At 51.6% G+C, this 26,393-nt stretch overlaps 1 protein-coding gene across 25 annotated transcripts in view; it reads right to left on the reverse strand.

The window, feature by feature from the left end:
• The window catches only part of DAB2IP (DAB2 interacting protein), a 216,321-nt gene that overhangs the window by 175,873 nt on the left and 14,055 nt on the right, over positions 1–26,393 (reverse strand). For 5 of the 25 annotated variants that reach the window (XR_013405611.1, XM_077968105.1, XM_077968103.1 and 2 more), the window contains exon 1: positions 8,636–8,942. The exons of 8 other annotated variants lie outside the window; for them this stretch is intronic. Coding sequence is in view for 5 of the 17 variants with exons in the window: in XM_077968101.1 (XP_077824227.1) it covers positions 9,804–9,906 (103 nt within the window). In the remaining 12 variants the exon portion in view is untranslated. Of the gene's footprint in view, positions 1–8,635; positions 8,973–9,803; positions 10,519–26,393 lie in introns of those variants that run through there. 12 more of the 25 variants (XM_077968101.1, XM_077968098.1, XM_077968099.1 and 9 more) reach the window with 6 other exon arrangements.

Raw genomic sequence — 26,393 nt, forward strand, 5'->3', positions numbered from 1 at the left:
TCTCTCCTCCCGGAAGCAGCACCAGCTTTGACGGCGTTCCCTCTGCCGGGAAAGGCTCTGAGGTCCTTGCTCCGGCCAGGGCCTGCTTCCATTATGTCTGGCTGGGTCCTGCTGCCCCCGGCAAATAGCCATTGTCTGGTGGACTCAGTTGTCACACATTCTACAGCCAGTGATAGTCAGACAAGGTCACCAAAGATGCTGAGAAGAGTCCTTCATTCATCTGCTTATTTATTTACTTATTCACATTCCCTCCCCTCCCCTCTTAAGAGGTGAGTCTTGCTCTAGGGTCACCCAGAGGGGAAAACCATGAGGCACCTGTGCTAGGATGCTCTGTCTAGGGACAGGGGTAGGGGCAGAGACAGATAAACTGATAAGGCAACAGTAAGTAGGACAGGAAGTAACAAAGGAACGATGAAGTGGTGACTCATGTCTGTAATCTCAGCACTTTGGGAGGCTGAAGTGGGAGGATTGCTTAAGTGGGAGGATTGCTTGAGGCCAGGAGTTCACTAGCCTGGACAGTACAGCAAGACCCCATCTCTACAAAAAAATTTTTTAAAAAATAGCTGGCCATGGTGGTGCTTGCCTGCAGTACCAGCTACTTGGGAGGCTGAGATGGGAGGATTGGTTCAGCCCAGGAGTTCAAGCTACAGTGAGCCATGATTGTGGCACTGCACTTCAGCCTAGGTGACAGAGCAAGACCCCATCTCAAAAAAATAAGAAAAACCCAAAGGAATGATAGGAGTATCTGAACATAAAACCAGCCTATCATCAATCTCTCTCCTCTCCCTCCAGTATCCTAGCATCCATCAGACCTCACTCCAAGATGAGTCTTTACTAGGTATCAGCCACTGTCACCTACAAGGAGAGAGGGCTTCCTACTTCAGGACAGAGATCTCTGACCTGGTCACCTGGCCCATCTGCACAGGCGTTCGCTACATTCTTAAGAACACTGCCGGCCAGGCGTGGTGGCTCATGCCTGTAATCCCAGCACTTTGGAAGGCCCAGGCAGGTGGATCACTTAAGGTCAGGAGTTTGAGACCAGCCTGACCAATACGGTGAAACCCTGTTTCTACTAAAAATATGAAAATCAGCCAGGCGTGGTGGCATGCACCTGTAGTCCCAACTACTCAGGAGGCTGAGACAGGAGAACTGCTTGAACCCAGGAGGCAGAGGTTGCAGTGAGCTGAGATCGTGTTACTGCACTCCAGCCTGGGCAACAGAGCGACACTCCATCTCAAGAAAAAAAAAAAAAGAAGGATGCTGCCATTCTCCCTGGTCCCACCCCCCTCACCCCCTACTGCCTGAGTTCACGCTTATCCAATGATAGTAACAGGGAAAGTGATTCCAACACAAGAATGTCAAAGAAAAAAAAAATCCTTACTCTGAATTGGGAGCCGTCAATAAGGACAGCCTGCTTCCAGCACCCACTCTGAGCCCTGCCCGTGAGCACTGGACCTGGAGTGAGGGGAGTCAGGGAAGTCCTGAGCTGGGTCCCTCCAGCCACGGGAGCTGAGCTGTGTTTCCTCAGAGCCTTGGTTTCCTCAGCAGAAAGTTACAGGGGGACTGGGAGGGGACCCTCTGAAGAAAGCACCTTGCACACCAGAAAGTGTGGTATAAATGCTTTGTGTTTTAGCATACTTTTTTTTTTTTTGAGACAGAGTTTCACTCTGTCACCCAGGCTGGAGTGCAGTGGTGCCATCTTAGCTCACTGCAGCCTCCGCCTCCTGGGTTCAAGCAATTCTCCTGCCTCAGCCTCCTGAGTAGCTGGGATTACAGGCATGCACCACCACACCTGGCTAATTTCTTTTTTTTTTTGTTTTCCTTTTTTGTATTTTTATTAAAGACGGGGTTTCACAATGTTGGCCAGGCTGGTCTTGAACTCCTGACCTCAGGTGACCTGCCGCCTTGGCTTCCTAAAGTGCTGGGATCACAGGCATGAGCTAGCACACCCAGCGTTCATATGTATTCTTGGTCCTCATTTTTTTCTCTCCCTTTTGGCCTCTGAGGCTCAACAGTCCCCTCTGAACTCAGGGACAGATGTTTCTGTGAACTTTCTGGCCACAAATAATGGTGCAACCCTAGAAAAGCCATGTGACTCCTCGATGTCCATGTCTGTGGGGACCATGTCTGTGGGCCCCCAACACAATCCCAATGACCCCCACAGGCCCTTCACAAGTACTTTATAAACACTCTTTTTTTTTTTTTTTTTTTTTTTTTTTTGAGACGGAGTCTCGCTCTGTCGCCCAGGCTGGAGTGCAATGGCCGGATCTCAGCTCACTACAAGCTCCGCCTCCCGGGTTTACGCCATTCTCCTGCCTCAGCCTTACGCCATTCTCCTGCCTCAGCCTCCCGAGTAGCTGGGACTACAGGCGCTCGCCACCTCGCCCGGCTAGTTTTTTGTATTTTTTAGTAGAGAGGGGGTTTCACTGTGTTAGCCAGGATGGTCTCGATCTCCTGACCTCGTGATCCGCCCGTCTTGGCCTCCCAAAATGCTGGGATTACAGGCTTGAGCCACCGCGCCCGGCCCTAAACACTCTTAAGAATTCTAAAGAAGCCTGGTGCGGTGGCTCATGCATACAATCCCAGCACTTTGGGAGGTCAAGGTGGGAGGATTGCTTGAGCCTAGGAGTTCAAGACCAGCCTGGGTAATATAGTGAGACCTCATCTCTACAAGAAGAACAATTTTTAAATTAGCCAGGCATGACGGCACGCGCCTGTAGTCCCAGATACTCTAGGGAGGCTAAGATGGGAGGATCACTTGAGCCCAGGAGGTGGAGGTTGCAGTCAGCCAAGATCAGGCCACTGCACTCCAGCCTGAGTGACAGAGTGAGATCCTGTCTCAAAAAAACCAATAATAATTCTAAAGAACAGGTGAATTTGGCTATTCTCATTTGAGACCTGAAATTCAGCCCGTAGCTGGGGACGGACACTGACAGGTGGCTTTCCCCAACCTGCTTCTAGGCCCGTCCCACTTGATGCCACACAGCCAGAATAAAGTTTTTTTTTTAAGAAGCAGGTCAATAACAATCCAAATGATGGGGCCGGGCATGGTAGCTCATGCCTGTAATCCTAACACTTTGGGAGCCTGAGGTGGGTAGATCACTTAAGCTCAGGAGTTCGAGACCAGCTTGGGCAACATGGGGAAACCCTGTCTCTACAAAAAATACAAAAATTAGCTGGGCATGGTGGCGAGCACCTGTAGTCCAAACTACTCAAGAGGCTGAGGTGGGAGGATCGTTTGAGCCTGGGAGGCGGAGGTTGCAGTGAGTCAAGATCATGCCACTGCACTCCAGCCTGGGCAACAGAAGGAGACCCTGTCTCAAAAAAAAGAAAGAAAAGAAAAGAAAGAACAATCCAAACGAAGCAGATAAGTCCTCTGCAAACCATAGGCATCTCTCCATCTGTTACTTGTCGCTTGCTAGAGCCAGCCCTGCCCAGAGCTGACTGCGAGGCTCCCCCACTTGACTGTGTTGAGGAGCAGGGTGCAGGCACAGCAGTTGGAGCAGGAGTGGAAAAATCATGCCTGATTCAAAGCTAGTCCAACTCTACAAAGCTTTCCAAGCATTCACTAGGGCATTTACTAGAGCAATTTCTAGAGCCCAGAGCCCATCACAGGGGACAGGCAAGCAGACAATGCCAGTCAAAGCAGGGCAGTTAGTAAGAAAGAGCTGCAAGCCAGGACCTCAGTGGGGAACGGCTCACCCTTAGAGGGGCAATGAGACCAAATGGAGGTGAAATTGGTGCTACACCCAGAGGGGCAGGAAGAATTTGGGCAGTAAGCAGTGGCAGAGAGAAAAGGGCATTCTGGAAGTCACAGGCAAAGTCCAGGCAACATAAAACCTGAAGAGCAGAGAAAGAAGAGGCAGGGAGGAAAACTGGAGCCAGCCATGGGGCTGTGTTTGCCAGGCCAGGGAGCTTGGCTTTGATCTCGTGGTTAACAGGAAGCCACTCACATGACAGTAAGTGGCCAGCAGAGGCTGCGGTTACCAAGGGTTACTTCAGGAAGCTGTGCTGCTGGAGGCTCACCTGGGATGGGAAACGGGCAGCTGGACCCCCTCAGCCAGCTGCTCGCTCCAGGGAGAGGTTAGAATCATTCAGGTCAGATTCAGGAAAGGCTGAGGAAGCCCAGAGGAGAGATATATGATGGCTTGGAAGGGAGACAAGGTCCTTATGTGTTCCCCTTGTCTCCTGGTCAAGACTACCCAGGGCTGAGAGGGGCTGCAGTGGGGTAGGCCCTAGTGCCCCCACACTCCCCCTTGGCTCCTGCCCTTGACCCCCCATCATTCCCACCGTCACCTTCTTGCAAGGATCAGGGTGCAAAATACTGTGTAATTCTAAGGTAAGTGATCTCCCCCTCCCCTGGGCTTCCTCCACTACCTGTCCCCCACTGGACTGCCCCTAGGTGTCCCGGCCCCACTGGCCACCATTCCCATAAGAGCCCTTCTGGCCCCTTTCATAGTAATTCCCATGGAGCACGCTGCCCTCCAGCCCAACTCAACCCTTCACCCATGCCCTGAGCCCATAACCTCTCCCTAGAAATGCAGAGAGGAAATGCAGACAGAGTCCAACTTGTGAACGTCAAGGTGGGAAAGAACCTCAGAGATCTGGCCAAAAAGCCCCACCTCCAGCGCCTTTACAGAAGAGAAACCTAACGTTGTAAGAGATGACCAGCCCTGCCCAGGATCACACAGCCCGATCATGGCCCAGGTCTTCAAGCTTCCAGGTGAGGGCTCTGGCACCAAAGCCACAACCAGGTAGGGCAGAAAAATAGTAAGGCATAAAATAGACTGCAAAAAAGGCCAGAGTGCCTTATTGTCAAGGCACCTGGATTCAGGTCCTGACTTTTATCACCATGCCATCCCCTGCCCACATACACACATTGGGGCTTTGGAAATGTCACTGTAGTTTCCTGGACTCCAGTGACCTCTTTCATAAAATGAGGTGTTTAATAATTTTGTGCTTTCAGCAGGATCAAACAGGTCCAAGGCAGAACAAGCACCCTGTCTACAGCACAGCTGGTAGGCCAGAATTGTGACACAGCGGGGGTCTATGTGATTCCTTACCCTGTATCTCCTGAGTCAGCCCAGGCCAGGCAACCTCACATTTTCCCCAGACATTTCTCCAGAGCTGCCCAATGGCCCACAGAGCAATCCTCCAAGGGAAAGGATGGCGATAAAAAACACAGATGGGGCCGGGCGCGGTGGCTCAAGCCTGTAATCCCAGCACTTTGGGAGGCCGAGACGGGCGGATCACGAGGTCAGGAGATCGAGACCATCCTGGCTGACATGGTGAAACCCCGTCTCTACTAAAAAATACAAAAAAACTGGCCGGGCGAGGTGGCGGGCGCCTGTAGTCCCAGCTACTCGGGAGGCTGAGGCAGGAGAATGGCATGAACCCGGGAGGCGGAGCTTGCAGTGAGCCAAGATCACGCCACTGCACTCCAGCCTGGGCGGCAGAGCGAGACTCTGTCTCAAAAAAAAAAAAAAAAAAAAAAAAAACAAAAAAAAAACACAGATGGGCACACAACAGAACCACCCCACTCCTCTCCCCCCGAGATGAAGGCCCAACACCTTCTCCTAGAGGGCCAGAGGCCACCATAGGAGGATGGAGGAAGAAGGTGTAGAGGGGAGGGAGAGGTTTCCGCCAGCCTCTCCAGGGTCCCCACCACTGCGGGTGAAAAACCTGAGCAGAGGCTGGGTACGGTGGCTCACACCTACAATCCCAGCACTTTGGGAGGCTGAGGCAGGAGCATCAGGAACTCAGGAGATCGAGACCATCCTGAGCAACATAGCAAGACTTTATCTCTACTAAAAATTTAAAAATTAGCAAAGCATGGTGGCATGTGCCTGTAGTCCCAGCTACTAAGGAGGCTGAGGTGGGAGGATCACTGGAGCACAGGAGTTTGAGACCTCAGTGAGCTATGATAGTACCACTACACTCCAGCCTGGGCGACAGAGTGAGTCCCTGTCTCCAAAATAAAATAACCTGAGCACGAGGGCCTCATCTAAGGCACACCAATCCTAGAAAGCAGAGGCCAGTGATCTTGGGGGTGCCACGGGTCTGCCCGCAAGCACATCCACTTGTGGCAGGAGAAGCTTTGCCAGGGCTCCCATCAGCCAAGGGCCTGCTCCATTCCACCCACCAGTGGATGGAAGAGCATGCCCATCTTAACTTGGGAGAAAGCCCTAGAAAGGAAAAGTGATCAGCTCCAGAGAGTGAAGCCAAGACTAAATTCAGATCTGTTGAAACCTATATTCCACATCCTCTTCCTAAGAGTACCTTAGTGCTATGGCCCTCAAACTGTGACCTGCAGGGAAATGGCCTGGGCTGGGTGGGGGTGGGGGTGGGGGGTGGTTTAAAGTGCAGATCCGAGGGCCTGGAGTAGAGATGAGGAATCTGCATTTTAACAGGTGCTCCAGGTGCTTGTGATAAAAGCATTGCTGTCACACACTAGTCCCAGGCACACAGTCATGCACGTGCACACGCACGTGGGCACACACATACACACACACACAGAGGCATGTATGCAAGCAAAGGTCAAAAGCGAAGCATGTGCTCTAAAGACAGATACAGATGCTGAGTTTGGTGCACAGCCCAGCCAGCCTCTTGCCAGTTGTAGGATCTTGGGTAAGTCCCTTAACCTCTCTAAACCAGTTTCTTATATGCAAAATGAAGATAAGAAAATAATCAACCTCATGGGTTTGTTTTATGGGTGCAAGAAAATAATATGTGTAAAGTCCTCAGGGCAGGGTCTGACATATAATAAACACTCAATAAACAGTGCTATGATCGTTACCAACCTCAGTGCCTGTGTGTTGAATACTGAAGGGACGGAACAGAATGCCAGGCACCAGGGGACCACAGTGAATAATTGAGACAGTAAGAGATGCCCCAAGGGTTGTTCCAGAGCCAGTGGATAGAAGTCATAGAGACACAGATTTCTGTCCCAAACAGGAAGAATGTTGCTCAATCATGAAACCAAGAGTTTCCCAATCATGAAACCAACTGTCTAGTGAATTCACTGTTACTATAGGACCCTAGCAAAAAAAGACTAGATGTTCACCAAGTAGGGACACAGCACCAGGGAAGGAAGAATGGGGGGCTAGGGGGGCAAGGTGATCTTGAAGGTGACTTTGGGCCAGGTTCTGCAGGTCAGCCCTTTTCCCCATCATGCTGGTTATTTAGTTCATTTGCTCTTCCTTGCCATTTACAATAGTTACCTCCAGGTGTCTAAAAGGGGGTGGGGAAAGGGGGAGAGATCAGGATAGACAGAAGCCTTGTACATTCTGAATAGTTCATTGCAGGGATAAGAACATGTGAGGCTGTTTAAATCCAAGCCTACAAACCCACTGAAATTGTGGGTGTGTGCACTGTGCACTTTTCTCAAAAGGACTGATTAAGAGGGGCTGGTCCTTACCAACTTTCTAGAAGAGGGGAAACTGAGGCACGAGGATGCTGGCTCTCTCAGACAGCAAGAGGGCACAAGCTCCAGGGTATAGATTGGCTGCACAAGACGGCTGTCCTATGAGCCAGGCGCCTTCAACGCCTCACCTTGAAAAAGCCTCCCTATATCCCCCTTGGACGGGACCCTTGAGCTCTGAGAGGTTAGGAAACCTGCCCACAGATACACAGCTAGTGAGCCGCAGGGCTCGATGTTGGAACCCAGGTTCCCTGGGCTCAAGAGGTAGGTGTTTGGTTCCATTTTTTTACTCTTAGGTGTTCTGTCCTGGGTCAATAAAACACGGAAAGGAGTTAACATTAAGAAGGAATAATGTTAAAGATTGGTCCTTATTGGTGACAAGCTACCTACTCACCCACTCACAATCAAAATTAAAGTAAAATTTCCCTCCTTAACAGCAGAAGGGGCCAGAGCGAGAGGCGTTTCCATATGGCTCACACTAGATAGCTCAAGAGTGGACTATCCTGAGACCAGAACACCCTGCAGTCATTCCCACCAGGCTGAGCATTGGAACCAGGTGGCGTTGGTCCCTGTTCCCACTCTGCTGAGCCCAAGCTGTTTTCACGGAAGATGGGGTCCAGAGCAGCCCAGGAAACGGAAAAGAGACCTCACTTCAACGACCCAGCCCTGTCAATCGCCTCCCTGATAATTTAGGATTGGCTAGGATTGAACAAAAACACCCAAAACTTGGGTGCCCCAGGGGGTGCCTGGCTCTGGGTGGAGAGGTTTGGTTGGCTGCCCCATCACCAATCCCCAGGGTGAGCTGAGGAAGGTCTGAAGTTTGGCAGAGCGCTGGAAGCCTTGGGGATCGGTAGGCTGGCACCCCCCATCCCCAACTCCCGCCGCCTGCGGGCCCCAGCTGGGGACGCCTTCCTCGTGATCCCCTATGTTGTACTCTCCCGAGAAAACAGCGCCAGCCCTGGGTCCCGGCGGTCGAGATCTGGGCAGGGCACACAGGAAAGTTTAAAGGGTCAATGTATCGCGCAGATTTCCCTACGGGAGAGGGGACTGTAGGGTAACAGCGGGGTAAATAAAGCAAAGTCGCCGCCCATTCCTCAGTCCCCTACCCCAACACCTCGCATCGGAGCCCCCGGATCCTCCCGAACCCGGGATGCTGCTCGGTTCCCGGCAACCACCCAGGCCCCCTCCACCTGAGGCGCGGCCACCAGCTTTTACCTCTACGCGCGGGCCGGGCCGCTGGGCGCTGCCATCCCAAAGGCTCCGGAGCCCGAGCGGCCCAGGGCCAGGGTTGCGAAGCGGCGGAGTCGCGGAGTCGCGGAGTCGCCGGGTGGCTGCAGGAAAGTTTCCGTCGCGCCAGCTGAGCCGAGTGGAGCTGGGCGGGCGGAGTAGGCGGCTGGCCAGGCAGGAGCGCGCTCCGGCGGGCTCCGCGCCTCCCCCGGCGCCGCCGCTCTCTGGCTCCCGGGCTCCCGCGGCCACCCGGCCTGCCCAGCCCTGCCAATCGCAGGCCCAGCCCCCCACGGCTCCGCCCGCAGGCCGGGGACCCAGCGAGGGCGGGGAGCGGAGGGGCGGGGGCGCACCTGTTTGGTCAATCGACCTCCCCACCACCGCCCCGCCCAGGCCGGACTGGGCAGAGCCGAGGCCCTCAGCTCAGAGCACACACTCCCCAGCCTAGTGCTGGCCCAAGATGCCGGCGGGACCACACGCCCCCTCCCCTCCCGGAGTCCGCAGGCCTTCAGGAGTCCAGAGATAAGCTCTGCTTCCGTTTCGGTGCTATGAGGGTACGGGACCCGGGAGAGGGCCGCGACTTTGCTTTACTTATCCCTCTTCCACCCTACAGCTCCCCTTCCCGCTAGAATCTTCCCGCATCCGCTGACCCCTTAAACTTTTCTGTGCGCCCTGCGTGGATCTCCAACCTCAGGAGCCGAGGACTGATGGGGGAACTAGAGCTTTGGAAGGGGACAGTGAGGGATGTCACAGGGAAGGCACCCTAGCACTCCCACCAACAGAAACTCCTGAGGACTCTGGCTGGCTGGAGGGTACTTCCCGCGAACGTCTGCGACCCGCTTCAGCAAGCCCCCAAACTTCTCTTCGGGCCACAACAAATATTAAAACGTGACTATAATATTGACCCATTTCCCAGATAGGCACACTGAGGCCAGAGCAGGGCAAACACTTTTCGGACCGTGGTGGCGAGGGACAGCGACGTTTTCCAGCTAAAGGTGGGTTTGCTGAGAGCTCCTGCCTCCTTTTCCCAGCCCTATGCGGATGCCTGTGTTCATCCTCACCTTGCCCCCAGCCGCGGATCTGGGGCCGAGGAGGAGAAACAGGCCCCGGGCAAGTGCATGGATAGGGCGAGGGCGCGCCCGCAGGCGCCCGGCCTTACCTCCGCAGCAGAGCGTGTCGTCGCAGAGCGCGCAGGCCGGAGGCCCCAGCAGGGGCAGGGAGGCCCAGGCTAGGGGGCGGAAGGAGGCACCGCCGGCTCCCATCCCTGACGGCCTCGGCAGTGCCTCGGCCAGTGGGCCTGCCACCCTCCGCGGCACCTGTGGGGCCAGCGCGGTGCCCGCGGCCTCCGCCTCCGGGGTCGGTCCCCGGCCAGGCCCGGGGTGAGGGGTGCGCAGGGCTCCCGGGCTCCTCAAGCTGTCCCGGCTCGGAATCTCACGGCGGCGCGCAGGTCGAGCTGGGCAGGGCGCTATTTTTAGCGAGAGCTGCTCTCCCAGTCGGACAGACCGAACAAGTTAATTCGGCCGCTGGGGACGGGCCTGCACGGTGAACTCCCCGAACGGCAGCCGCAGCTCTACTGAAAGCTGATCCTTCGCATTCCTGCCTCTCGAGGCGGGAGGGCGGGAGGACGCCTGTAATTCCAGGGGGAAGCCAGCGTCCTCTCCGAAGACAGCGCCTGGGCCCAACTGCACGCCAAAAATGGGGCTCTTTAAATTGGCTCTGAAACCTGGCGGGACTTGATGCTGATCCCAAGCCGCAGACGATGTCCCATAAAAAGTCCATCTACTGTCTCACCCTTCTCACCGGTCTCCAGTACTGGGAAGAGCCTCCTAGAAATGGGGTCTCAGCCCCAGCACCCGGCAGAAGCTGACGCAGTCATCACTCAGGAGCTACTTGTTGAATGAAGGCAGGAAGCAGTGAAATCCGATACCAGGGTCAGTAGAAGTCTTCAGAGCATATGCGATGGATGCACAGGATGGCTTTGAAATCTGATAGAACCCCTAATCCAACACTTTCTAGCTGTGCGACCTTGGCAAATCATCTCACCTCTGTGCCTCAGTTTTATCTTCTGCAAAAAGGGAGTTTTAGAACTCCAAGAGACAGTATGCAAGAAATCCTTTTGTAAACAAAAGGGTTATGTGAATGTTCGTGTAAAACGTGATGAGAGAGCCGCAAAGGTGAACACAAGTTTCTACTCTCAGGAAGTCACTAGCACTCTTCTAATTCGAGAGAGGAGGTGCTAAGGACCCCAAAATGTACAATCACAGCATCTGGTATTAGCCTAAGGATAGATAAATTGGTCAGTGGACTAGAATAGAGGCTGCAGAAATAGACCCATACAGGTATGGAAACTTGATATGTAGCAGAGATGGCCCCGCAGGTCAGTGGGAGAAGGGTAGACTTTTCTATAAAGGGTGCTAGAGCGATCTAATGTCCGTATTAGAAAAAGATTAGCTGAATCCCTACATCACACCATGCATAAAATTTCAGTTCCAGGTGTACTGAAAACTTACACACACACAAAACTCATAATAGTCAAGGATGTCTTAAAGAAGACCTCAAAAGCATAAATCATCAAGAAAAACATCAATACATTTAATTAAAATTCAAAACTTCTGTTTATAAAAAGATACTTGCAACATGATATCCAAAATATGCAAAGGCTTTCTACAAACCAATTTGCAAAAGAAACAATGGGAGATTGGGCAAAATATATGAACAGGCAGTCCACAGAAAAAGAAACGTGAATGGCCAATAAACATAGGCAAAGATGGTCAGTCTCACTAGTAATCAGAAAAATAGTAAACAAAACCACAGTAAAGTGCCACTTCACACCTGTCAGATGGGCGCAAAAACAAAGAAGTGGGACAGCAGGAGTCTGGAGAACTGTCCCATGCTGCAGGCAGGAGGGGAAATGGGTACAGCCACTCTGGGAAACAATTTGGCAGCATCTAGAATTGTTGAAGTGCACATACCCCAGTGACTCAGAGTCTTGACATGGAGACCCTCTTGCTCATTGCTCATTTTTTTGAGATAGCATCTCACTCTTTCAACCAGGCTGGAGTGCAGTAGCATGATGTGATAATACCTCACTGCAACCTCAACCTCCCAGGATTAAGGGATTGTCCCACCTTAGCATCCTGAGTAGCTGGGACTACAGGCACACACCACCATGACGGGCTAATTTTGTTTGTTTGTTGTAGAGATAAGGTCTCACTATTTTGTCCAGACTGGTCTCAAACTCCTGGGCGCAAGCGATCCTCCTGCTTTGGCCTCCTAAAGTGCTGGGACTACAGGTGTGAGCCACTGTGCTCATCCTAGGTTTTATTTCTTGACCAGGATAGGAGACACACAGTGTTTGTCTTATTCTTCATCACTTTTTTTTTTAAGGTGCAGAGCAGCATGGTGGGGGGCCACATAAAACCCAGTCCTACTCTGAACTTCAGTTTCCTTATGTTAATAACATGGTCATCCTTTCTGGGAAAAACCTAGCACAAAGCCTGGCTCATGAGGAAGTGCTCAGCAAATCTTAAGAACATGAATAGCCCAGTCTGCAGTCTTCACTGGGGTCCTTCACACCCTAGTCCTAGTCAGCTGAGACTGCCCCCACCCAACCACCAGCAAACAACCAGGTCTCCCAAGTCCCCCAAGCTCTACCATGCCCCAGGAATTTGCACACACTGTTTACTCTTCCTAGAATGCCTGTCCTCCCTATCTCTACCCAGTCAGTGCCTACTTCTCCTATTACAATGCAGCTCAGGCATTCCAGCCCATGGGAAGCAGAGGGTTCCCACCATACCCTCCCACTCCACCATCTATATTTATCACATTGTAGATTGTTGCGCCTAGCTATGGGTCTCTCTCCTGGAGCAGACTGTGAGCTCTTCCAAGTCACAAACCTTGCAGCCCCACCACCTGCATGGGGCCTGGCCTCAGGAAAGTTTATTGAATGAAGAAAAGGACTGAATGACCCAAAGACTCAGAAACCAAAAGGGATCATTCCAAACTGTCAAAAGGAAAAAGCAACCCCACCACCTGCTGGACTGACTGACTGGTCTTCATTGAGTGTTCTTGATGGGAATGTGAACTTCAAAGTCAAAGAGTGCCTATAATCCCAGCACTTTGGGAGGCCGGGGCAGGTAGATCACCTGAGGTCAGGAGTTCGAGACCAGCCTGGCCAACATGGTGAAACCTCATCTCTACTAAAATACAAAAATTAGCTGGACATGGTGGTGCACACCTGTAATCCCAGCTACTAGGGAGACTGAGACAGGAGAACTGCTTGAACCTGGGAGGGGAAGGTTGCAGTGAGCCAAGATTGCACCATTTGCACTCCAGCCTGGGTGACAGAGCAAGACTCCATCTCCAAAAAAAAAGAGTGCTGCATTCATATCCAGGCTGACCCGCTTGTCAGTTGTGTGACCTAGACTATGCTACTACATCCCTCTGAGCCTGTTGCTGGGTTTACACAGCCAACATTGACTAGAGATTATCACAAGGGGTTATTACAAAGATTCAGTGAGATCATAGTGGCAAAATGTGTGGCTCCGTTCTCGGTATAGGTAGCAATTATATGACTATGGTCAAGAGGAAAATGTTTGCAGGGGAGGATGGAAGGAACTTGATCAGATTACTGTGAAAGTGGGAGGGCCGGGCATGGCGGCTCACATCTGTAAATCCAGCACTTTGAGAGGCTGAGGCGGGCAGATCACCTGAGGTCAGGAGTTTAAGACCAGCCTGGTCAAAATAGTGAAACCCCATCTCTACTAAATATACAAAAATTAGCTGGTGTGGTGGTGCATGCCTGTAGTCCCAGCTACTCGGGAGGCTGAGGCAGGAGAATCGCTTGAACCTGGAAGGTGGAGGTTGCAGTGAGCCGAGATTACGTCTCTGCACTCCAGCCTGGGCAACAGAGTAAGACTCTGTCTCAAAAAAAAAAAAAAAAAGAAAAGAAAACTAATAAAGAAAGAAAGAAAGTGGGCAGCAGATCAAAAATTCCAGGGGGCCGAGCACAGTGGCTCATGTCTGTAATCCCAGCACTTTGGGAGGCCAAGACAGGAGGATCGCTTGAGCCCAAGAGTTCAAGACCAGCCTGGGCAACATGGCAAGACCCCATACCTACAAAAAAAATGAAAAGACAATTAACCGGGCATGTTGGCATGCATCTGTGATCCCAGCTTCTTGGGAGGCTGAGTTGGGAGAATCACCTGAGCCCAGGAGGTCAAGGTTATAGTGAGCCATGTTCACGCCATTGCACTCTAGCCTGGACAACAAAGAGAGACTCTGTCTCAAAAAATACAACAATAACAACAACAGCAACAACAACAACAAAATTCCAAGAGGAGCCAAGCACAGTGGTGAGCATGCCTACAGTCCCAACTACTTGGAAGGCTGAGACAGGACGATCCCTTGAGCCCAGGAGTTTGATGCTGCAATAAGCTACAATCACGCCATTGCACCCCAGCCTGGGCAGCAGATGAGACTCTGTCTCAATTATTTAAAAAATTCAGGGGTGTTCTCCAGTTCTGAACAAAAACACACCCATGGAGGCTGGCCCAGGAGATGAGAAGGTCAAAAACATGCGTGAAGTTAGTGCTTCTGGTGCTCTTTCCTCCTGTCCTTTGTCCCACCCCCTGGGTGAGGCGCTGTACAACACTTCAGAACTATAGACCCTCTTCTCTGTCTCCCCATCCGCTCTGGCTCCCTGCAGTCTGTTCTCACATGTAGCCCGGGGATTCCAATCTGGACCCGTCTTTGCCTTGCCAGCTTCCATCTGTAGGGGCGACAGAGCCTGCAGCACCTTCCCCAAGGGATGCCTCTGAAGTGATTTACCAAACACATTGTCTGCACTGTATCTGCAAAATCCACATGTGTCCACTTGTCAAGTTCTTCCATCAAGGCAACATACAGGATAGCAAATTGCTTATGGTTCAGGCTCTAGATGATGAATTGGCTAATGTTACATGTTGTACAAGCAAACAAATGTATAAAGTTGACAGGGCTATATGGTCACTGGAAAAGAACAACGTGTACTTCAAGGATTGCAATGAGATTTTCTGAGCTAATGTGCCAATCCTCTTTGGTTCAGATCTCTCTGAACAATGTAATATTATCCTGGTGACATGGACATTAGCCACTGGGGCACTTTGTCCCATGCAAACGGCCATGCCAGGCAGGAAGCTGACCCAGTTTAAGATCTGCCATCTTTCTCTTTTTTTTTTTTTTTTTTTTTTTGAGACAGAGTCTTGCTCTGTCACCTAGGCTAGAGTGCAGTGGTGCAATCTTGGCTCACTGCAGCCTCCGCCTCCTGAGTTCAAGTGATTCTCCTGCCTCAGCTTCCCAAGTAACTGGGGCTACAGGTACACACCACCATGCCCAGATAATTTTTGTATTCAGTAGAGACGGGGTTTCACCATGTTGGCCATGCTGGTCTCAAACTCCTGATCTCAAGTGATCTGCCTACCTCAGCCTCCCAAAGTGCTGGGATTATAGACGTGAGCCACTGGCACCTGGCCAGATCTGCAATCTTTCCTAATGGCTCTCAGGAAGGTCACCAATTACCTCCTTGTTGGTAATGCCATAGGATACATTTCCAACTCCATCTCACCTGATCTCTTTCTTGGCAATACTTAACCCCACAGAAACTTCTGTTCCCTTCCATCTTACCATACTCTCCCAGTTTGTCCCCTAGTTCCTTGGTCACTTCTCCTCCTTGGCTACCTCATCTGACTCCACTGGGCTGTAAAAGTTGGAGTTGGACACGGTCTGAGTCCCTCTTATTTTTCGAGACTCTCTCCACAGGCAAACTGAACTACACCCAGGCCGTGGCTTCAACCACTGTCCTTATGCAGATGATTCCCAAATGTTTATCTCCAGCCCAGTCCAGACACTGTGGTCTCCTGCCTGGACTTCACTAAGAACTGAGCCAGTTCCCTCCATCCACCTGGCCCCTCTCCATGTGGGTCCCCATCTACTAGCTCTCTTCATCAGGTTTTCAAAGCACAGATCTGGTCATATTACCCTCACTTCTGTTCAAAGCTTTCAATGATTTATTGTTGCCATCATGTGGCCTCCCAGATCCTGGCTGGTCAGGTCCTACCCACCTCCCCAGCCTCATTTCTTTTTTGGGTGGGGGGGAACAGAGTCTCACTATGTTGCCCAAGGCTGGAGTGCAGTGGCACGATCTCAGATCACTGCAACCTCCACCTCCTTGCTTTAAGTGACTCTTGTGCCTGGCCTCCTGAGTAGCTGGAATTACAGACACGCATCACCGCAACCAACTAATTTTTATATTTTGGGTAAAGACAGGGTTTCACTATGTTGGCCAGGCTGGTATTGAACTCCTGGCCTCAAGTGATCCACCTGCCTCAGCCTCTCAGAGTGCTGGTGTTACAGGTGTGAGCTACCATGCCTGGCCCCAGCCTCATTTCTTGCCATCTGCCCCCTCCCTCTCTGCCTTCAGCCACTCCAGCCAACTTCCAGATCCTCAAATATGCAACCCTTCCTCCCACAACACAGCCTTTGCATACCAGGTTCCCCTCTTCAGAACACGTTTTTCCCTTCCTTGGCCCAGTTAACTTCTCCCAGTGGAAGCCTAATGTCATTTCCTCAGGTAAGGCTTCCCTGGCCTCCCACATGACACACCCATGGCTCAAGTCACTTTCCTTCATGGTGTTCGTTGCAGTTGGTGATGGCACCTTCATCGTGTGGTCACTGAGTGGATGTGTCATGCTCCCGGGCTGGCATGCCTGGCTTTCCTCATTGTTATATCTCCTCCTACCCTCAGCAAGGGCATGTAGTAGGTGCTCAATGAATGTTTGTTGAATATTGATGGAGGTGGGCAAGGACGTCTGCTTGCCCACCTCCATCAGTAGGCTCTGTTTATCATTGTTGGACATTTCTGCCCATTGCTGTGAATGTAAGTTTGAATGTTTTGCCAGATGCTCTCTCATTTAATTCTTACGACTGCCTCTGAAAAGGCTCTAGTATCTATTCCCATTTGACAGATGAGGAAACTAAGGCTCAGAGTTTAAGCAACTTGCACAAGATCACACAGCATGTAGATGACAGAGCCTGTTCTCAAACCCCATCTATTTGATTCCAGATCATGGGTTTTGTAACCACAACACCCTTTTCACAGATAAGCTAGGGGTGGTGGGTCCTTACCTGATGATGGAAGTGAAACTCAAAACCACAGTGACTGAAGCATCATAGGATGAAGACCCAGGCCCACAAGACCCTGGAGCAGGGATGGCGTGAATGACAGGGGAGGAGTGGGAAGGAGGGGCCAGGAGGAGAGAGCATCTCCGATTTGTGTTGTGGGGGGGCATGACGGTCACGGAGCATAAACAGTAGAAATGCACAGACCTCACTTCTGCCTCTGAGGCATTGAGAATTCAATACCCAGAGAGAATGAGATGATGTCAGATACCATGCATGGAGGAAGGAACAGGTGATACTGAACAGGAAAACAGCTGTTTCCAGGGAAGACCTGTTCTGAGGGGGCACATCCCTGTCTGAGTCTAATCATTCTCAGATGCTTCGATTCCACCTCCACAGTTTCTCTCATACCCCAGGAAGGGAAGGGAAGGGAAGGGAGCAGGACTGGGCAGAAGGAGGAACTGAGCTTCCACGCAGTCAGTGCAAGCCTCAGCCCACCCTATACCTGGAGCTGGGATGGCCCTTCAGAGTCATCCTGAGCAGTGCCAAGCTTTTATGACCCTGAGTTGGTGAGTCATTGGATGTAGGACACCCCAGGAAGGAGGTGTCACCTCTGGGGAGGTGGTTGTCCATGGATTCTCCACATGCCTAAGTCAATGTCATTGGGCTCCTTTTGTGCCAGGCTCTGGGCTAGGTGCTGGAGACACAGACGCAGGGGGAAAAGACAGGTAACAATGTCATCAGGTTGTCCCCAAGCAGGACACTCCCATATGCTACTGAGCACTGCTGGTAATGGCTGAGACAGAGGTGGCAGCTATGGGGCTCTGCTACCAGCCTTGGGAGCGGGGCAGGAATGGCTCTAGGAAAGGCTTCCAAGGAGATGACCTGAGTGTGTCTTTAAGGAAGCAAGAAAGAAAAGTTAGCCAGGCAAAGAGGAAACAGCCCATGAAAAAGCATGGCACCATGAAACAGCCAGCATGCTCGGGGAATTGCAGTCAAGTATTATTGGAGCCTCAAGTGAAGGGAGCAGCCCTGAGAGGGGGCAGGAGAAGAGGCAGGGCTGCTCCATGAGGGGCCCTACATGCCATGCACAGGAGCTTGGCCTTTAGGAGGCTACTGAGAGACCTTAAGGGAGCTATTGGGTGACCTTACTGGCCCCCTCCATGTGGATCCCCATCTACCAGTTCTCCTCATCGGGTTTTCAAAGCACAGACTCGATCATATCACCCCAGGGGAGGGATAGAGCCAACTCTTGAGTTTTACAAAAATCTGAGGAGTAAGTAGGAGGCAGGGAAGGGAGGACAGGAAGGGTTAGGTCAGAAGGAAGATAAGAGATTGGATGGTTGCTGGAGGGGAATGCCTTGGGTTTGGTGCAGGGTAGGGGGTGTGATGTGCCCCCAGGATCTCCTCTTCAGGAGTGAAGGTCTCACTCCCCTAGGTATGGGGAGGCTGCTAGAAGTAGTGCTTCAGTGCTTAGCTCTTTGGAGGTTGCCTCTGCTGAAGACAGCCACCTCCCTGGAGGCAACACCTCCTTCCTGGGGTGTCCTACATCCAGTGACTAACCAACCCAGGGTCATAAAAGCTTGGCACTGCTCAGGATGACTCTGAAGGGCCATCCCAGCTCCAGGTGTAGGGTGGGCTGAGGCTTGCACTGACTGCGTGGAAGCTCAATTCCTTCTTCTGCCCAGTCCTGCTCCCTTCCCTTCCCTTTCCCTCCCTTCCCCTTCCCCCTCCCCTCCCCTCCCCTCCCCTCCCCTCCCCTCCCCTCCCCTCCCTTCCCTTCCCTTCCCTTCCCTTCCCTTCCCTTCCCTTCCCTTCCCTTCCCTTCCCTTCCCTTCCCTTCCCTTCCCTTCCCTTCCCTTCCCTTCCCTTCCCTTCTCTTCCACAGGTGTTGAGCCTGAGAGCAGTCCCTGATGGATCTCCTATGCATGAATACCTCTCAGAGTCTGCTCCTGGGGAACCCCACTGGGGATAAGGAGGACCGGAAACACTTGCTAGGTGCCCAGCTGATGGGAATGACCCAGCAGAATGTCTGATTTGGGGGCTGCCAGGGAGAGACGTGTACAGTACTCAAGGGATCACGCAAGGTCGCAGGAGGGATGGACAGGCCGTCTCGTCTTGAGACAGAAGCAGAAGCTGGAAGCAACTTGGGGTGGCGAGGAGGTCAGGAAATGGAGGGACTCACAGTCTTGACATTATTTCCCCTGTGCAGCCAGAAGTAAGGTTGGCTGCTGAGGGGATGGGTAGATAGTAAAACAATCACCTATGAAAGTAATCACCGTAGTGCATGATAATTATTGCCACAGCAGTGGTAAGGCGTGCAGGGCTTCAATGCATGGATAGGAGTTTACCAGGCTGTGTGCCCACAGGGGAAAGTCATCATGGGCAGAGAACCCAGCTGGGCACTGATGTGAGGAGATGGGGGTAGAATTGCCAGATGAAATACAAGATGGCAGGTGAACATCAATCATATATAAACAATCAATTTTTTCTTTTTAGTATAAGTATATCCTGTGCAATATTTGGGACACACTTATACTGAAAAAACTATCCATTTTTTATCCCCTTCTGGCCCCGTCCCTGCAAGGAGCCTTATCTACCAGTGGGTCCCCCACACTTCCGCCCAGGTATTCTCAGGTTCCATCTTATTCCTCCTTTACTCAGCCACCTCTGGTGGCTCCCCATTGTCCAAACCCTCAATTAGTCATTTGAGGCCCTCTGTTTCCGGACCTTCAGCTACCCTCTCAACCCCATTCTTTTTTTTTTTTTTTTTTTTTTTTTCCTTTTTGAGACAGGATCTCACTTTGGTTGCCCAGACTGGAGTACAGTGGTGAGATCTCAGCGCACTACAACCTCAACCTCCCAGGCTCAAGTGATTCTCTCACTTCAGCCTCCCAAATAGCTGGGACTATAGGCATGCGCCACAACGCCTGGCTAATTTCTGTCTTTTCAGTAGAGTCAGGATTTCATCATGTTGGTCAGGCTGGTCTTGAACTCCTGGGCTCAAGCAATCTCCCCGCCTCGGCCTCCCAGAGTGCTGGGATTACAGGCATGAGCGACCGTGCCTGGCCTCAACCCCATTCTTGAACCTCTACTTTAATCCCCTGCCTCCGGGTTTTTTCCTCAAGCTGTTTCCTCTGCCTACTCTGCACTCTCCCAAATCCACTCTTTCAGGAAGTCTCCTAGATCTAGATTCCCTGTGGGTGGATAGAAGTAGTCATTTCCACTGATTAGCAGCAGTAGCACTATTTCGCTTCTCTGAGCCTTCATTTCCTTGTCTCTAAAATGGGCACAATACTGTCTCTCTCATCAGGTTAGAGGGGACAAGAGACTGTTTAGAAAGCATCAAGTACACCCTTGAATGCTGGCACCCTCCCTGACTGTGCCTAGATCACTGCCTGGCACACAGTGGGCACAGAGGCATGTTTGCTGAATCAAATCAACTCAGAGGTCCCAAGCTTTTACAGTTTTTTTTTTTTTTTTTTTTTTTTTTTTTGAGACAGAGTCTCGCTCTGTTGCCCAGGCTGGAGTGCAGTGGCCGGATCTCAGCTCACTGCAAGCTCCGCCGCCCGAGTTTACGCCATTCTCCTGCCTCAGCCTCCCAAGTAGCTGGGACTACAGGCGCCCGCCACCTCGCCCGGCTAGTTTTTTGTATTTCTTAGTAGAGACGGGGTTTCACCGTGTTAGCCAGGATGGTCTTGATCTCCTGACCTCATGATCCTCCCGTCTCGGCCTCCCAAACTGCTGGGATTACAGGCTTGAGCCACCGCGCCCGGCCTGCTTTTACAGTTTTTAACTTGCTTCTTGGAATTACCATACCCAACAGTGGAACTTGGAAAAACTCAGTTTCCTGTATTAAGATGATCTTAAAAGGGACGCTTAATGAGGCCACCGTAATTTTTTGTTTGTTTTTGCTTTGTCACCCAGGCTGGAGAGCAGTGGTGCAATCGTGGCTCACTACAGCCTCCACCTCAAGCAATCCTCCCACCTCAGCCTCCCAAGTAGCTGGGACTGAAGGTATACACTACCTTGCCTGGCTAAATTTTGTATTTTTTTTGTAAAGAAGGGAGTCTTGCTATGCTGCCCAAGCTGGTCTCGAACTCCTGGGCTCAAGTAAGCTGCCTGCCTCAGCCTCCCGAAGTGCCAGGCCACTGCAATTCAGGCTGCATAACAGATTTCTCCCCTGTAGACAGGGGCCAAACCAACTCCCTGCAAGGGCCCATTTAGGACCCAAACATGGCGCCCAGTCTCTCCAGCTCGAAGCAGGTAATATCTGCCACTCACGTGTCTGTCTCAAGCCCTCCCGATCCCAGACCACAAAGGATGATTTCTTATAACTATTACCACAATTACCCAACTGCAACACTATAGAGAAGCGATTCGATGAGCCTGTGATTTTCGCAGTTACTTGTCTCAAATAAGTCACCTGAAGTTCATCTGCCATCAGGATTCATGGCTGTATTCGGTAATCGTAGGGAATTATTTTGCTAACAACAGAGGTATCTTGATCTAATTTAGTTTTAATGCCAGGAGGTGCCCTCCCAAAATAATCAGCTTCAGGGCAATTCCAATTTCCAGGTTTGTTACACGTTCTGGATAGAAGATTCAATTCAAGGAGGCTGAAGTTACTTCTTTATCACTCAAAGTCATCTAGAGGTGACATGGTATCCTACCTCTACGTGTGTGTAGAAGAATGCAGGGAGAGGCCCAGCGACAGCAAGCCAGGGTGGGCTCCCAGCCAGAAGAATGACTGGAAGACACTGATGGGTTAGGACCATGTCAAGTTAGATCCATAACTAGGGTTCCTGGAAGAACCCTAATTTTTCTTATACCCATTCATTAACCCGTTCTATTAAAAAACAAACAAACAAAAAAAAAAAAACAAAAAAAACCCTAACCCTCACCCAGGCTGGAGTCCAGTGGCATGATCTCAGCTCACTGCAACCTGTTTCCTGGGTCCATGCGATCCTCCAGCCTCAGTTTCCTGAGTAGCTGAGACATCAGGTATGCACCATGTGCCTGGCTAATTTTTGTATTTTTTGTAGAGACGGGGAGCTTGCTGCCCTGGCTGGTCTCGAACTCCTGAGCTCAAAGCAATCTGTCTGCCTTGGCCTCCCAAAGTGCTGGGATTATAGGCGTGAGTCACCGCTCCCAGCCAATTATCTGCATTATTTTATTCCATTTTGACCATCTCTCCTTGGCAAGACCTAATCTTTGCAGTTATTAATAGAGTCTAAATAATGATAACAAACCCTCGTGCAGCTCTGTTTTAAGCGCTTTAATCCATATCAACTCATTACATCCTGTGAGGGAGGTGAATGCTACTATTATCCTCATTTTGCAGATGAGGTTAGGAAACTTGCCTCAAATCACATGTCTAGTAAGGGGCAGAACTGGGATTTGAACCTTCCCCAAGTTCCTATGCAAGGAAGAATCCTGAACCCACCAGGAATTGTTCAGCCTTGACTCTGTGCTCTCACTGACCCCTCGACACTCTGGGATAGAGGTGTTGTTAGCCGCATTTTACTGAGGAAGAAACTGATTCTCAAGAGGTCATTGATTTGGCCAAGGTCAATGCAGTGAGTAGATAAATGCAGGAGTTGGGACTTGAACTCTGAGATTCTGATTCTAAACCTAGTGCTGCTGGGCACAGTGGCACGCGCCTGTAGTCCAAGCTACTCAGCAGGCTGAGGCAGGAGGACAGTTTGAGGCCAGGAGTCGAAGGCTGCAGTTGGCTAGGATGGCACCTATGAATAGCTACTGCACTCCAGCTGGGGAAATGCAGAAAGACCCCACCTCTAAAAATAAGTAAAAATAAATAAAAATAAACCTACGGCTGCCTTGTCCAAAGCTGGGAAATTTATGACGTGTTTTTGAATGGCTTTGCCAGCAGGCTAGCTATCATTAATTAACTAAGTGCACGGTGATCGTCCTCCCACAAACCCCTCTCCAGCCACTCTGTGCCCCACTTCCCACTTTGGTCCTCTTTTCTACTTCCCACCCCTTGCTCCAGAAACCAAGTGTCCTTTGTTGCTATTCCCTGTTACCCAACAAAACCTACTTTCAGATTCCTGATCTTTCCCTCATATGTTTATACTTTCAACAGAGGGCTGTGTGGTCCAGCAGGAGAGGCCAGGAGCTAGAGGTAGCTCTGTCACTCTATCCTCCCTGGGCACTTAGGATGAAACCTATTTGTCTCTAGGCCTTGTCTTCCAATCTTTACAAGGGGAAGAGGTTAGACCAGTGTTCTTTAAACTACTTAAGCCATGGAGCTCTCATTTTATTTATTTATTTATTTATTTTTTAGAGACAGGGTCTTGCTCTATTGCCCTGTCTAGAGTGCAGTGGTGTGATCACATTATAATTCACTGCAGCCTCAAATTCCTGGGTTCAAGTGACCGAGAACCCTCATTTAAATGAAAATGTTCAGGCAAGCCCAACATTTGTATTACTATTTTATTATTATTATTGTTATTGTTATTGTTATTATTTTGAGGCTGGGCATGGTGGCTTACACCTGTAATCTATCTCAAAAAAGAATTCATTTATTTGTTTGTTTTGAAGCAGAGTCTCACTCTGTCGCCCAGGCTGGAGTGCAGTGGCAGGATCTCAGCTCACTGCAACCTCTGCAGGACCAGGTTCAAGCGATTCTGCTGCCTCAGCCTCCCCAGTAGCTGGGATTACAGGCATGCACCACTAGGCCTGGCTATTTTTTGTATTTTTAGTAGAGACGGGGTTTCACCATGTTGGCCAGGCTGGTCTCAAACTCTTGACCTTGTGATCCGCCTGCCTTGGCCTCCCAAAGTGCTGGGATTACAGGCATGAACCACCAGGCCCAGCATCAATGTTTGTATTGTATCAGATGCCAGTGAGCTGCTCTAGTCCAAGTTGGGTTCAAGGAAGAAAGTGTCTCCTACATGCCAACTTCTGAGCTTCTCCTTGGACATGACAGGAAAACCACTGGCCTAGACAGAGCCTATAGGCTCTTGGGGCTCTTAGAGACAGGAATCTAGGATCCACGGATGGCAGGTGATGCCCAAAGTGCTATGTGGGCAGCTAAATGCCCACCTGGGACCCCCCCACCCAACCCCCCAACACCTGTCCTGCCTTGTTGGCTAAACTGTAGAGGGGCCTGCCAGCAAAGCCAGCCTGTGCCCAGGACCCTGCCTCTGGGGCACTGAGCTGTCCAGGGGTCTTGCCACAGAGAAATGGTATCTGCTCTGATGCTCAGGGTGTGCCGTCTGTTTGTTCTGGCATGTTCCTCAGTGGCCAGAAGAGTTGGCTACTCCCCTACCCCTGTTACCCTTTTGTTTTCTCTTTCTTGGCCTCTCCCTTTTCCTTTTTGTTTTTTAAACAGAGTCTCACTCAGTTGCCCAGGCTGGAGTGCAGCAGTGTGATCTCAGCTCACTGCAAACTCCACCTCCCAGGTCCAAGCAATTCTCTTGCCTCAGCCTCCCAAGTCGCTGGGACACTACAGACACCTGCCACCATGCTCAACTAATTTTTTTTTATTTTGTGTAAAGACGGAGTTTCGCCATGTTGGCCAGGCTAGTCTTGAACTGCTGACCTCAAGTGATCCACCCACCTTGGCCTCCCAAAGTGTTGGGATAAGGGATGAGCCACTGCAGCTGGCCAGCTTCTCCCTTTTCTAAAAGTACGTGTTTTGTTTTGTTCTGTTTTCATTGCTCCTTCCCCTTCCCCTTCATCTTTCAACAAATGCTGGCTGGTTGCTGGTCTCAAGCTTTCTGTCCCAAACCTCAGGCTACAGGGGAATGAGATAAACATGAGGGCTGCCCCCAGGGCAGAGCCTTCACCTGGAGACAGCTGCATCCTGCAGTGACTGTGGCCACCACTGCACTAAGAACTCAGTCACAGGGGCTGGGAAGGCTTCTGGAGGCAGTGGTGAGCAAAGGGGCACCAGCAGGTGAATAGGAGTTTGTCCCGTTTGTGGGGTGGGAATGAATGCAGGTAGGGAGGAGTTAGGTGTTTCCGGCTCAGAAGAGAGGCATGGAAACCGCGGAGGCTTAGCCAGCCCAAGCGTTTGAGGAGCTGTCAACTGCTAGATTTGGCTGAAGCATAAAGTGGTCATTGGGGGGCTATCAGGAGTGGGACATGGTAAGTTGCCCAGGGGACCGGTGGCCAGGGGTCTGGAGAGGCTATTCCAGAGCTGGGAATAGATCCTGAGGGTCGCGGGGGCGCCAGTGGAGGTTTGCAGCAGGGCATGTGGGGCCAGAACTGTATTGTAGAAGTGCACCTGGCTGCCCACAGTTGGGGGTGGGGAGACAGTGAAAATGGGGCTTCCCTTCCCTTCTCACCCCCCACAGCCTGCACCCTCCTCTGAATGCTCTGAGCAGCCCTGGTTCCCTCTGAGACTCAGCATGGGGATAGAAGGAAGGGGGCTTTGGGCTGCCGGCTGCTCATCCTACCCTGGCCTGGCCCCCACCTCAAGGCAGTCCCTAAGCTTGCTCTCCCCCAGCTGGGATGTTTTGATTTCTGGGCCCTCCGAAAATGGCCCGTTTGTGCTGAGATGCTCAGGCAGATTAGCTTCCAACCCCCTTTCAGCCCTTTCTATCTGAATCCTGGCTCTGACAAGCCCCTTCCCCAGCCCTGCAGCCCCTCTTGGCCCCAGATGACTGTCCTCACTTCCCCCCACAGCCCCCCACTGTGGTGAAGGAGGGGGAGGTCCTATCCCCAAACACAAGCTCTTTTGTTCCAACTGGCAGCTTGGCCCTCAGCCCTGCACCCGCTGCTGGTGGGGTTTCCTAGCACTTAATGAGCCCGGGGTCAGCTGAAGGATGGGGAGTTGGCATTGAGGGGCTGGGGACGGGGGCTGGAGCACAGGCGATTTCTGGCTGCAGCTTTGGACCTGTCCCTCCTCTGCTCAAATCTCTCCCATGGTTCCTGCCTACTCTACTGGGACTGCTGAGGTGAGCAGAGACCCCAGGCTCCTTGCAGCTCTCACACAGCCTCGTCTGCCTCTCCCTGGAGCAGGACTAGGCACTTGGGCTGCTCAGTGCAGACTCAGAGCAGGGATGCACACAGTGGGAAGCACGCAGGCTTTGAAGCCAGCAGGACCAGAGTTCAAATCCTGACTCTGCCACTTCCTGGTAGTACGACCAGGGGCAAATCACAAATCTCTGTGTGCCTCAGTTTCCTCCCCGTAAAATGGGGCTACATTTTCCAACCAGAGTTCTATGAGCTCCAGCACAAAATGCTCATGCACTTTCCCTTCCCTTTCTCTTGTTCCTTAAGAGTCTGGCTGGCTCCCCTCCTGAAGGTACAAGGTACAAAGAAGATAGTCAGAGCTGTCTTCCTCCTCCTCCCCCACAAGTTGAGCGTGCACTGGGCTGCCAAGGACAGTGGGGCATGGAGACCTTTAATGCCACTAGATAGAGAACTGGAGGCTGAGCAGGCCTGGGGTCGGGGGTAGCCAGTCCAGGAACCCACTGCCCCCTTGGCTCTGGGTCTTCTTGGCCTCCCTCCTTGGGCTAGGCTTCTCCTGCTGGGATTGTGAGCTCCCAGAGGTAGGCAGCCACCCAGCCTCACCTGAGCTGGCTCAGGGGTGGTTTGGGTCTTAGGAATTCCAGGGAGA

This window comes from Macaca mulatta, chromosome 15 (genome assembly GCF_049350105.2).
Source record: "Macaca mulatta isolate MMU2019108-1 chromosome 15, T2T-MMU8v2.0, whole genome shotgun sequence".
In the NCBI taxonomy this organism is placed as follows: Eukaryota; Metazoa; Chordata; class Mammalia; order Primates; family Cercopithecidae; genus Macaca; species Macaca mulatta.